General features: G+C 28.3%; 1 protein-coding gene across 1 annotated transcript; it reads left to right on the forward strand.

Moving 5' to 3' along the window:
• The first annotated feature begins 10372 nt into the window (after positions 1 to 10372).
• On the forward strand, positions 10373 to 12311 carry LOC113373607 (protein Wnt-4-like). Its single transcript, XM_026613894.1, has 5 exons — positions 10373 to 10424; positions 10886 to 11119; positions 11186 to 11418; positions 11524 to 11675; positions 12065 to 12311. The coding sequence occupies exons 1-5, from the start codon at positions 10373 to 10375 to the stop codon at positions 12309 to 12311; spliced, it is 918 nt and encodes a 305-aa protein (XP_026469679.1).
• The last annotated feature ends 349 nt before the right edge of the window (positions 12312 to 12660 follow it).

A 12660-nucleotide genomic window follows, 5' to 3' on the forward strand; every position in this document is an offset into this window, starting at 1 on the left:
ATAGTATTTTTCTCGTAAGGGCAACCCTATGATCAACTGCTTGAAACCCTACTCGAGATATATAACTTTAAGTGGAAATTTGATATCAGTCCTCTTGATATCGAGGTGGCCGAGGTTGGGATTGAATTCGGGAATAGTTCGTTTTTGTTCATTTTTATATATGTTGAAAATGTTAATTATCAGTTAACGACATTACAATACGATATTTTAATAATATAGTAATCTGTTGCTGGACTTTTTGGCTTCGACTTGGATATAAAACTCTATTAATGGAATTTATTAAAGCCATATATTACAAATATTTTCTAAAGCATTATTTCGCAACCACTTTCATTCCTCTATTTGTCTATTGACTCCAGTCGGTGACCAAAATAAAGTCATTTCTGAATTCGGACTATTATCTACCGCATTTGCACAAACGTTCATATATCACGGAAAGACATTATTTACAGCCTTGTCCTCTGTTGTTCGGGGGCTACCGATGAAAGGCCGACAATGCTTTTCGGCGCTTCGACAAGGGCCTCCCGCACGCAAACTGACCCCAGGTAGAAATTGGTGTCGAGATAACAGAAACAAAACTCCCAACCCCGATACGAAATACAGAATCTTGAATTGGTTCAGAAGCAAAATAGATAAGTTTTTTTTTGAGATAATGCGCATAGTTTTAGATAATATTTGATCTAGTTGAATAATAGTATAACATGGAGTTTGTACCAGAATCACAGGGAATTTAACAAAGATTAATATAGTATAAAGTGATTGAATTGGCCTATTAAAAGTTTGATGGCGTGCTGTAAAATTGATTTTAATCACTTAATTTTAACAGTATATCAAGTAGTTGTAGGTACTCCTAGCCTGTCGCTATTGATGTTCTGGTCGTAGACAGGTTCATTGTTGGAGGTCATCATATTCGTCTTTTATGTTTTTACTTTCTCCTTTATAGTTTTTTTTTAATTATTAAACTTTCATACTTCAGTGTCATTTGCTATTGCTCTTCATTCGCTAAGTATTCTCTTCTCATGTGAGTTGTCCATCATCTCATTTATTTTTTCTGTTTGAAGTAATTTACTCTTTTCAAGTCTTTTCAGTATTGTTTCATTTATATATGTAATTTATACTAGGCTTATCCCACCCTTATCTTTTTATTAGTGAAGTTTTCTACATTTTACTTTTAAAGTTTCTGCTTCGAAATCGAAAAGATTTCAACGGTCTATTGATCATCATCTCCATCTATGTATTTCGTCTTAAAGCAAATGATACATACACTTCGTTTTACCTACATGGTATTATTTACCAGTATTAATTATTAATCATAATTATTACTATTAAGTGCTTTGAAGATCTTTGGGTTTATTGTAAGTATGATAGGAAATATAACTTGGTTTAGACTGGGTGGCATCCATTAGGTGGGATACTTGGTCGCGTAGTGTGTGGTTTGTGCTACCTGTGCATTTTTTATGCTGGCCATTCAAGGCTGGTTGCTTAGAAAGTCAAAGGGAATGATGCTTTTTAAAATTTTTTGAAGGGGTTTTATTCTTCAGGATATACCTTAAGTATTGTTTAAGACATTTCATACAATACATATTATTTTGTATACTTATAATATTAAGATAATTATTACCACATCGTACGCTGTTTAAGCCAGAGGAAATATAATTATATGTTTTTCATTTTCTTTATATATTTTCATTGAATTCAGCAATTAAAACTCCAGTCGTATGAGCTGTTGTGCTCATGCAAACATGTTATTTTACGCCATATTTAGGAGGCAACCTGCCAAACATTTAATAGAATTTTCTTTTCATAGAAATTATCTATATGTGATATTTGGGTATCACATAGGCAGTATTACGCATTTTCCATATCATTTCCATATACTATTGCGCAAATTTAGAAATAAATGCCATCAATGTTTTCACCATTGTCTATAAAACTGATAGAATTCACAAAGAAGTTCAAATCAGAATTGAGTATATTTGCAACTAATTGATAATATGTATGGTTCCTTAATAACATGATTTTTAAGGGTGTATGTTACACAACTTTCGGTTTTTTTTTTCATTACATGTCACTCCATTTCTTTCAACTAGATTGATGTATTCAACGCATTCTAATTTGATTATTAGGATAATCTTTTTGCATCAAATATTATTTTTTATTTCTTCATTCTATATTGTGTTTGTTGTTAGAAATATTTTCGGATGACTTTCAGGCGCGTTGGATGTAGAAGCAGCAGTCGACAAAATGTAAAAAACGCTCATAAAAATCCCTTTCGTGATGGATGTTACACCTTGGTGATTTTCAACAAATGGCAGGTGAAAAGAAAAAATGCCATCGTACCGGCCGATGAATGAAATCATTCCGCGCGTAACTATGATTCTGTTCTAGATCTTCGCTTTTGTGTATATGTATATCTTTGTGTTTTTTCTATGTTATAATTGTCGTTTTTTCTCGCATAAATCGACCGTGAAGGATATGCTATGAGATCTTTATTTTCCAATCAGAAATGGCGCCACATTTTTTTAGAGCGTATCGGAATTGATAAACTTAGTATTTCTCGATGAATAAGATTTGTATTAGTATCGATGAAAAGTGGTGGTTGTATCTTAGAATTTATTTTATGTGATACGTTTAATTAGATTAGACCTTTTATAATATAAGCAAATTAAGATAATGGTTTAGAAGAATAAAAATTATCATGACATTTTTTTCATTTTTATTAGTTTTCAAAAAAGTTCAATTATTCACTTTCTGAACGAAAAGTGTGTTTTCCCTGAAAATTTCAATTGATATTGAAGAAGTCCATAATACATAAGTCAGAAAGTCTTGCAACTTGCCTTAATACAAAATAATACTTTTGCATAATTTATATATTTAATGGCAATAAACCGGTGATTTATTAGCCCCATATTACATAGGCCACATATTACATGAATATTTTATTTAAGACAATTATATATATTCTTATATGCGTATATCTGTTTTCAAAATGTTCATGATATGAGTTATATTTCTTTAACTTTCACCCCAAATAAATTTATGAAGCATCACGGAAACATATTACCAATATTGTATTTATTGTATTGTCTAAAAGTTGACCCAGCTGGATATTTATTTGAAAATTTGATACGGTCACCGCTAAAGTAGTGTCATTGCTAAAATCTGTGTACATAATAGATATTTAATCTCCTAATAGATTTATATAATTTACTCTCTATTGTGCAATTGAAAATTGTAGACAGATGTTCAAATATTCAATAGTGGCAGAAAAGTAAATTAATGTAATTTGAAGAAAACGCACACACACACATATATATATATACACATATATAAGGTATATAGATTATCAAAATCTCCTGTGTCTATATTTCCGAATCTCTGAAAAAAACTTCATATTCTTCAAGATACCTCAATTAGTTGAATGACTTCATTGGCGGCCGAGATGGAATTCCAGGTTCGTACGGACTTGCCGAAACGTGTTCTCAGGACCGACACCGAATCAATATTTCATTATTATGTACAAAATGCGTAATTAATATCATTATTCACCATTAATGTTGAGAACCGTTTTCAATATTGAAAATGCACTCCGGAGGATCCATACCGAAATTGACTCGTGATCGAAATCCATAAAAATAATGAAAAACAAAGTTAATTCAATTCATTATATTTTTGGGTAATCGGAGATGTATGAAAAACAAAGAAAAACTAATTTTCTAGTTTTGCTTCATTTATTTTCAGAGAAATTTTTCTTTGTTTTTCTTTCGAATCTGCATTATTTTTCATAACCATTTTCGACATCATTTGTTTCTTCTTTTACAAAATTGTTACAAACACTTACTTGACATAATATCTATTAATTATCTGAGACTTGAAATAATTAAACTATTTTTTTATTTCCTTTGTCCCGGAAGCAAAAAGAAGAAACAATAAATTACGACAAAGTTCTTAAATACGAAATTAATCATTTTAAATACCAAACGAAAGTAAGTTCTGACTTGCCTGCTCAATTTTATTATATACCTACCTATATTATGATTAAATCCAACACTAAGAGAAAATGAAAAATTGATTACTCAATTACAACGTAAAAAAACACTTGAGAAAAAATATTTCTCACATAGGTATACACATGTATCATCATTGAATATCACATATACGTGTATATGTGTTATTCATATGTTTATATGTGTTATGTTCATAAATGTATACGTGTATGTGCGTATGTATGTATATATACGTGGCGAAGAACATATATATTATAAACACCTCTATGTGTATAATTGAATGAAACACCTCACCGCATTTTTCTCTGATCCGAACGCTTTCTGAGTGACCGAAATTGGCTATTATTAAAATAAATTACAAGTCGCCAGGATCATTATTTAGCCATATTTGTGAGCGGCCTACCAGGCGTGTGATCATCAGCCGAACAACGGCAAAAAAAATATATTCAACGGACCGCACACGCTTTAGGACCGCAAGGACTACGTACAAAAAGGTGAAATATTCATTTTTTTGGTAACATCATTCGGCCGACATGTGAGAGAGTTTTTTTTCACTTTTCGTTCGGGTGGTTCCCGCGGCCCTTTTTGTAAAACGGTGTAAATTTGATAAATCAAGTATTCTGTAATTTTGCCGACAAACATGCTCACTGTTTGTTTATGATTTATTGTCTTCAGTCTTTTTCATCAATGGACAGTATTCAGAATATCCCGGAACCAACCTGACCAACAGATTCAGAAATTAATATGTATGAAAAGGATCGACTATAAAGATAATTTGGAATTATTAAATGTTCATTGTGGTAATTGATTTACTTATTGGGGTAAAGTAAATCTTAATAGAATGAATTGAAAAACTATTGTAAACAGTAACGTTACACGTAATATCATACTTTTTTATTATTCCAATGTTTTCAATTATTTGATTATTATTTGAAACAAAGTTGATCGTTGAATATATGTAGTTTAAAAGATACATTATTTAAATTAGAAAGTCAAAAACGCAGCTAACACAAATTATATGGGAGGTTTACCCACTGCAAAGCATACGTCTTTTTCTTTATTATTTATTTATTTTTTTTTTTTTGAATTTATAGTATTTTTCATTAATCATTACAAAAATAGAATACAAATAATTCTTATTATATGCAACTACTCAGCGGTATTAATCATAAGGGCAATTCTTGATTTCTACATATGGTTTATAATATTTTGGTGAAATTACATTAATTATATCATTCAAGTAATTTTTTTCTGATTTTTGCATCTATAATAGGAAGCATCTATCAATGTAATTTGGTTATATCATATATATCTATTGATTTTTTAGTCACATTTATTTACTGCTGTATTTATATTTTTCAAGAATGTAACATATTATATTACCTCAGTTTGAACTTTAAAACGTAAATATTTCAGTAACGCATGGCACAATCCTAATACAAAGTCGGCTGAACGCATTTTAGCGTAATTCCTTAATAGTATACTATTGTATCTAGCATTACTAGTCAAGTTTGTACAAGGCAGTCAGAGAAACTGTAAGAAATATGTCGAAAAATGGTGCATTCGTAAAAAAAACTAAAGCCTGAGCAAGAAATTCGTAGTCCCTCCACTTAAAGTGGACTTAAACAGCCTCCCTTAGCATTGATCGGGTCATTGTGTATCTGATAGCGAAAACCAAATTAGAAACGCTCTGCTTTGTGCGAAAGCTAAGTATTTATAAATAGTCTTTTTCAAAAAAGATTTGGATGTTTCTGCTTTTCATCTCTTTCATTCATGTTATAGAATAAGGACAGAGTCGAACTGGCATAGAAATATTTGACTAATCTTATTACATGTAACAAACTCTGCATCTTAAATTTTTTTGAATATATTGGTTTAGTCCAAAAGTTGATTTTGGTTATTATCTTTTTTTTCAATAATTGGTTTGGTATGTAAAATAAGCTATTTATTATAAAATATTTAGAAATGATTAAATTAGCTATTGAATTTTGAATGAGCTATTTTGGTGATTTAACTTAATTAATTACGTCGATTTAATAGATGGTACCTGAACAGATGTCCCATCTCTATATGATGAATTTTATTATTCAAAATTCAGTAATTGTGATGATTTTGCGTTCATCCATCTATGCCGAGTAAGGGCTATTTTCTCTTGGAAAACACATTGCGCTCTATATTTTTCATTGAAAATCGATGTCACTACTGCTCGACGATTACCGAATCTGAGACCTGTGAATCTCATAGCCTTAATCATTTATACATAGGCGAGCCTGTATTTTTCATCTGCAAATATTGCGTCTCGTTCATTTTTTCTCAAATCCGCTACACCGACTTATTACCAAAGTTTGAAACAAGTTTGATAGAACTAAGAATTCAAAATCTAACAAATTGGTTGTCTGACTTTATTTTATTTATTTAGTTTTGATTAAGTAAATTTCTAATTGAACAAATATAAAAATTATAGTATCATATTTGGAGCAACTGATAAAAATTCCTATGACGATTCTAAAAGTACATAAAAATTTTCAAACCAATGTTTATATTTTTTACATGAGTCTGCCATGTTGAATAGGTATTTACTGTATACTATATAATTTTATATAATTTTAATCTTTCATTTTCAATTCAATTTATAAATATTTATTTTATTATTTAATGTAATTTAAACTTTAGGAGTGTTACATAGAGGTTTAACCCACAGGTATTGTACTCTTTTATAGGTTTTTGTCTGATCATTTTCATCAGTAATTACACTTCTATTTTACTACGCTACTGGAATTCACCAGATACGTATTTACTTCTAGATTTAGGGATAAAATGGCTGTATATTAGCTGTTAATGTGCAGACATGTGCCCTTAGAAGAGCACGAGGTCTTCGGCAGATGGTTTTCCCAGATGTCTAAATTTTACTTGGATCTTCACATCCACCAAATGGAGACCGGAAGACACGCGTTTTACGCTCACCTTTTAGAATGCCTTCGATAATTTCTTTATGTTAGCGCTATTATATATTATTTCTTACATGGAATTTTGTGTATATTTTATTTTACTGAAATATGTGGTGAGGTAGCGTAGTAATTCGTAATATATAGATATAATCCGGCAGATGTTAATTGTCAGATATAAATTATTTTGTTTCAATAATGGTAATCAATAATTTGTTTAAACTAGATAATTTTTTTTCGCAAAACAAAACAGCGCTAAACGGTGCTATCTTATTGCGTGGATAATAGAGTTGAAATTTTTAGAATAGAGTAGAAATTTTGTTTTTTAGTGATTTTTGATACTTGTTAAGAACTAGTTTAGTATCCTTCACATTTATCACAACATTTATTCCATAATTTTACCCATATTTTGAAGAATTCCTAGGTCGAAATAAAAGAGCGCTAAATCGAAAAAACGTTTATATTCATAGATATCAGATCTTCATTTAGATATATAATTTATATTACTTATCGTTAGCTAAAACTTATATATTATTAATAATTTAATTATTATTATTGCAATAGATCGTTATATATTTTTCTAATAAAATATATAGTTTTTCTGAATGTTAAATAATAATAAAATATAATTATTAACATTATTTATGCATTCATGAAAATAATTATATTTAAATTGAAAGTTATTAAAATATTCATATGTAATTAATATTCTTTAGAATTATCTCTATGATTATTATATTAAATATTTTACGATTCAAATTTTATTTAAAATACTTGTAAACATTATCGGCATCTTGCAGGAGTTGCTCAGAACAATTCTAGGTTCGTATACGTACTATTAAAACGGATATTAGTCGAAAATGTACTTTGCAGTACCATCTCTTTTTAGGTATTGTTACTGTATGACACCCTAAAAATTTACCCTATATATACCCATCATACTGTTTTTTTGAACAGTCTATGATTTTGTTTTGTTTCAAAAAGATTTTATTTTATTTATACACAATTTCTTTCAATTACAAAAAAGTAAACCTGTATAGCTATCTTGAAGATAATAATAAATAATAAAAATAAGTGGTAGTCTGCTCGAAGGCAAATCGATGATTCCCTTCCCTTCCAGGTATATCACCCTCTTACCTTTAAACGCTTTTTTATTCATTTTCCTTCACAAACTTCTGCTAACATCCTGATCCTACGCTTCAGCTTTCAGGTCCCTGTATTTTCTAAACTTTTATAAGTCATCAATCATCTGCATTCTTCTTCCCAATCCTTTCAGTCCTTTTGTTTTACCTTCCGCAACGTCGTGTAAAAAGCACTCTATTTGCAGAATGGGTCCGATCCAGTTTCCTTTTCTTTTTAGGATCGTGCTCAGTAGGATATAAATATATAAAATTATGAAGATATAAATAGATAAAATTATATTGAAGTTGTAACAAGCAAAAATTAAACGTTTGAATAAATTTCAAACCATAGTAAAAATAATCACTAAACTATTTCTAAACTGTATGTAGTCACTACTTCTTTTTAAACTACCAACTACTAGCTACATTTACTACTATCCACTTTTTTAATAATTATGAAAATTATCTATTGGTAAGTTAAATTATATATAATTATTATTGACAGAACTGTGAAATATCTTCACATAGTATAGATTACTAATTTATTTCAAAATTTATCAGTCATGAAGATGCTCATCTTTGTAATGATGATGATAATAATTATCATTATTATATTATAAATTATTAACATAAAATTATGAAACTTATGGTACTACCTATATAGGGTTAGCAAATATATGGAATGATATTATACTATAACCAAAATTAGTTCACTTCTATGACTCACAAATTATGTTTTTGTACAGATATATTTGGTATTTATATTATACTTTTGTATATTAAATATTACTTACTAGTCTGTTAAGAGTAGAAGGCGTCATAAGTGTGCTGTCTTTAAACAAATCATTAATATAAATATATGAGCCCTCACACTTTTAAAGACTAAACAATCAAGCTGATGGACATACGTGATATTTATAAATTGTTGAAACTTATTTTTTTATGCTTGTATCTAATAAACAAGTATTTAGTGATTTGTACAACAGTTCGATAAATTCGATTTTGCAATAGCTAGAAAATAATATAACAATATCAATAAACTTTCGTGGCGTATCATTAAACTACATTTTAGGTTATTTTAATTTTTTAATTAATTATTTGGATTTAGAGTTTGAAAAAATATTGGTGCTCCGCCAGGATTACTAAAACAGAAACTAAACCAGCTACTTTTATATAAATTTATAATATATGATTTCATTTTGTACAATAATTGCTTATATTACCTGTTGTAAATTCAGCTCAATCTTGTTACGTATTTTTTATAACTGATATTTTTCCAAACGTAATATTCCAACATAGATGAAAGAAATATTTTAAAAAAATCTTCACATGTTTATCATTGTTTGGATTATTATTGAAAAACTATAATGAAATATTAAAAAATATTTGTTTGAATACTGAGCAATGAATTGTGGGTTTTTATTCGATTTCTAGATTTAGTCTGAATTTAGATTTACCAATAGGTAAATTTATGAAGCATTGTAAGGTTTGCAAAGCTAGTTTCAATTTGTAATCGTACATGTCTCGATGTTGTTATAAAAAAATATATCAGCATATTAATGAATTGTTTTCATTATTTTTAATCAGACTTAAAATCAAAGACACTTTTAAAATTTCTGCTATGCTGCTTTATGTGATTTCATTTTATGTGCGCGATTTCCTGATTACAATATCTCAATATAAATCTTTTTAATTAAGACACATTTTTCTCATCTCTATTTTATTTATATGCGCATTAAGAATCGAGCTGCAACCTTAGGGCTTCAATATAAACCATATTGTCATTATGATATTAATACGTTGCAAATACTCGGACGAGCAATATTGACTTATTATCTTCTCATTAATATTATTTAATTGTGCAATTTATGCAAATAATAAAATCTTATAAAATAAAAATATAAATAACCAATAATTTGTATGAATAATATAATAAAACTTTTGTGAAGAGTGTATAATTTTGTGTTGTGCTTTCAAACTGATAGTAATCTGAAATATTTTGAATAAATAAGAAACATAATATGTATTAAAAATAAAATATTTTCAAAAATAAACAATTTAGAATGAACATAAAATGAAATTGATTAGCGTGCACGTATTCATAAATTTATTGTGTATTTTTCAATATCTATTGGGTTATATGATTTCTATAAAATCGTAAGTATATAATGTAAATTAATTAACAAAAAATTATTAAATCAAATTGAAACTTAGGACTTATAATTTATTTTTTTAAACAGACGGTTTTCATCGCAAAAAATAATTTCGGAATTTTACACCCAAACTAAATCACTGAATAATGCTTGTAAGTGGTCCACAGCATTTCCATATAAAAAATCCATCTGTAAAAGGTAAAACATTTAAACACTTAGCACTATCAATTTATTAGTTGTTAACATTATTATTATAAAAATATTTTTTATTCAACAACATTTTATATCATTATAAGAAAGTTTTTTGCAGTTTATATTCAACAACATTGTTTAACGATTCATTGCTTAAAAATTTGCTTCTGAATCTCTCTACATATTTATTTTATAGGTAGTTATCTTAAATAAACTGAGTTTAATTAGTACTGTATTTGAGTAACATAATCTCATAATCTAATTATTAGGATTTGGTACATGAAATGTACTCGTATGAGTATCATATTTCAATGTACACACACATACATAATATTAGTACTAAAATTCAAAAATCATTGAACACATTGAATTAGAACTAAACAATTTATGAATTGTTTAACTTTATATTTCGTTTAAAATATATATCTCAAGAATAATGTTTGGTATATAAGAACAAATTTTAATAGTGATAGTTTACAGTCCGTGCATGTATTTTTATTATAGTGACCCTGGCTTGATAGATGCCATTCATAAAGCACAAATTTTGGCAAAACAGCATTGTGATGAACAATTTCGATATGAACGTTGGAATTGCACAATCAATACAAAATTATTTAAAAAAATCACAAAAGAAACTGCTTTTGCTCATGCACTAGCATCGGCAGCTATTGCTTATTCTGTTGCTAAAGCTTGCGCATCAGGTTAGTTTTTTTCTTATATAAAATTTTACATTTTAAATTGTATTTACAGTTTTTTTTATCTTTTAGGTTCATTGGTCCATTGTCACTGCAGCACTTCTACAATTCAAGATTCAAATTTCTCTTTACATAATAGTATTTGCTCAGAAAACTTTCAATATGGTCGCAAAATAGCTAAAAAAATATTAAATCCTAGCATACCAAGTTTAAAATATAAACAGAGATATGATCATGATCAACATATAGCAAATCATGTATTACAACATGATTTGGGAGTTGGATTACGTACTCTTTCGTCACATGTTAGTTTATTAATGAACTCATTAAAATTATGATACATTACAAATCGCTATAATTAAAAGATTATAATTACAGATAGTAGTTTCTAATTAGATTACCTGTTGCAGATTAGAAAAATATGTAAATGTCATAATCCGAACGGACTATGCAAAATCAAAACATGCTGGAAAAGGGTTGAAGATTTCAAAAATGTTGCTAAAGAGCTCAAAATAAAATATTATCACGCTTCAAAATATAATCGGAGTAACAAATCTTCCAGGTATTTATTTAAAATTCATAATAAATGTGAATTGTTGATAATAAATAACACCTAATAGATTTAATTCCAGAAAACAATTGAAAATTAGCATAATTCTTTATTATTCAAACTTAAAGTATTACTGTTAGAAAATCTAAATAAAAATGAAAACATTTTCTATAAATATGTAAATATTATTGACGTTTTGAAACAGGGTGTGCTTATTCACCTTCACGTTTTCTTTCATGTGTTATTATTATTTAATTACAAAACGTCGAAGATAATTTTTTACGACTTGTTTGCAACACAAAATGAAAATTTATTAATTAACTCATTAATCGAATAATATATCCAAATAAACTATAAAAAATCCTATGCAATTATACAGTTTTTAATGTTTTTTGTTAAAGAAGCGTGCTACACAAAACTGCTAGACCGAAATCGTTACAATTTCTTATTACTTCGCCTTCTTATTGTTCTCAAACCGTGGGTCGCATATGTTTGAACACAAGTAATTGTGCCAATCTTTGCTGTGGAAGAGGTTATCAGGAAACCTTTATTGAAGATTGGAAATTCTGCATGTGTCGATGGAATGGTTGCTGCCACTTAAAATGCCACAGGTGCATTGTTGAAAAACCAGTACTCCTTTGTAAATAATTAATTTTATTAAATATAATTATGATATTTATATATTGAATAATATATGAATTGGTTTGACTATCACGTTTGTTTTTGAATGTGTGTTTCTATTCGAAAGGTATAGTAATCTCTAATGAAAACGAGATGCAAACCACGATTTGAAACTGGTCCTCTCGTACATAGATGGAACGCGTTTTTCTTCACACACTTATGTGCTTCAATTTTTTAAAGAAAGCTTGACTGTATGCTGTGTTGCCTTTATATTTGGCGTAGTGATAAAAAATATTTAGGCAAACCTAGGAAAAATAACAATTATTATTATTATATATACATATATTTTTCGCGAGTGTGTGATTATGTATACATT

The sequence above is a fragment of the Ctenocephalides felis genome, unplaced genomic scaffold, assembly GCF_003426905.1.
Source record: "Ctenocephalides felis isolate EL2017-DRISC unplaced genomic scaffold, ASM342690v1 CF-g0.4_SCAFFOLD_01604, whole genome shotgun sequence".
In the NCBI taxonomy this organism is placed as follows: Eukaryota; Metazoa; Arthropoda; class Insecta; order Siphonaptera; family Pulicidae; genus Ctenocephalides; species Ctenocephalides felis.

What these genes read in the sequence shown, in the direction of transcription:
- LOC113373607 (XM_026613894.1), top strand. Translation starts at nt 10,373, where the DNA reads ATGCTTGTAAGTGGTCCACAGCATTTCCATATAAAAAATCCATCTGTA. An exon ending in AAAAAATCCATCTGTAAAAG is followed by an intron (nt 10,425 to 10,885) that starts GTAAAACATTTA and finishes AAATTTTAATAG; the next exon opens with TGATAGTTTACAGTCCGTGC. An exon ending in TACGTACTCTTTCGTCACAT is followed by an intron (nt 11,419 to 11,523) that starts GTTAGTTTATTA and finishes TACCTGTTGCAG; the next exon opens with ATTAGAAAAATATGTAAATG.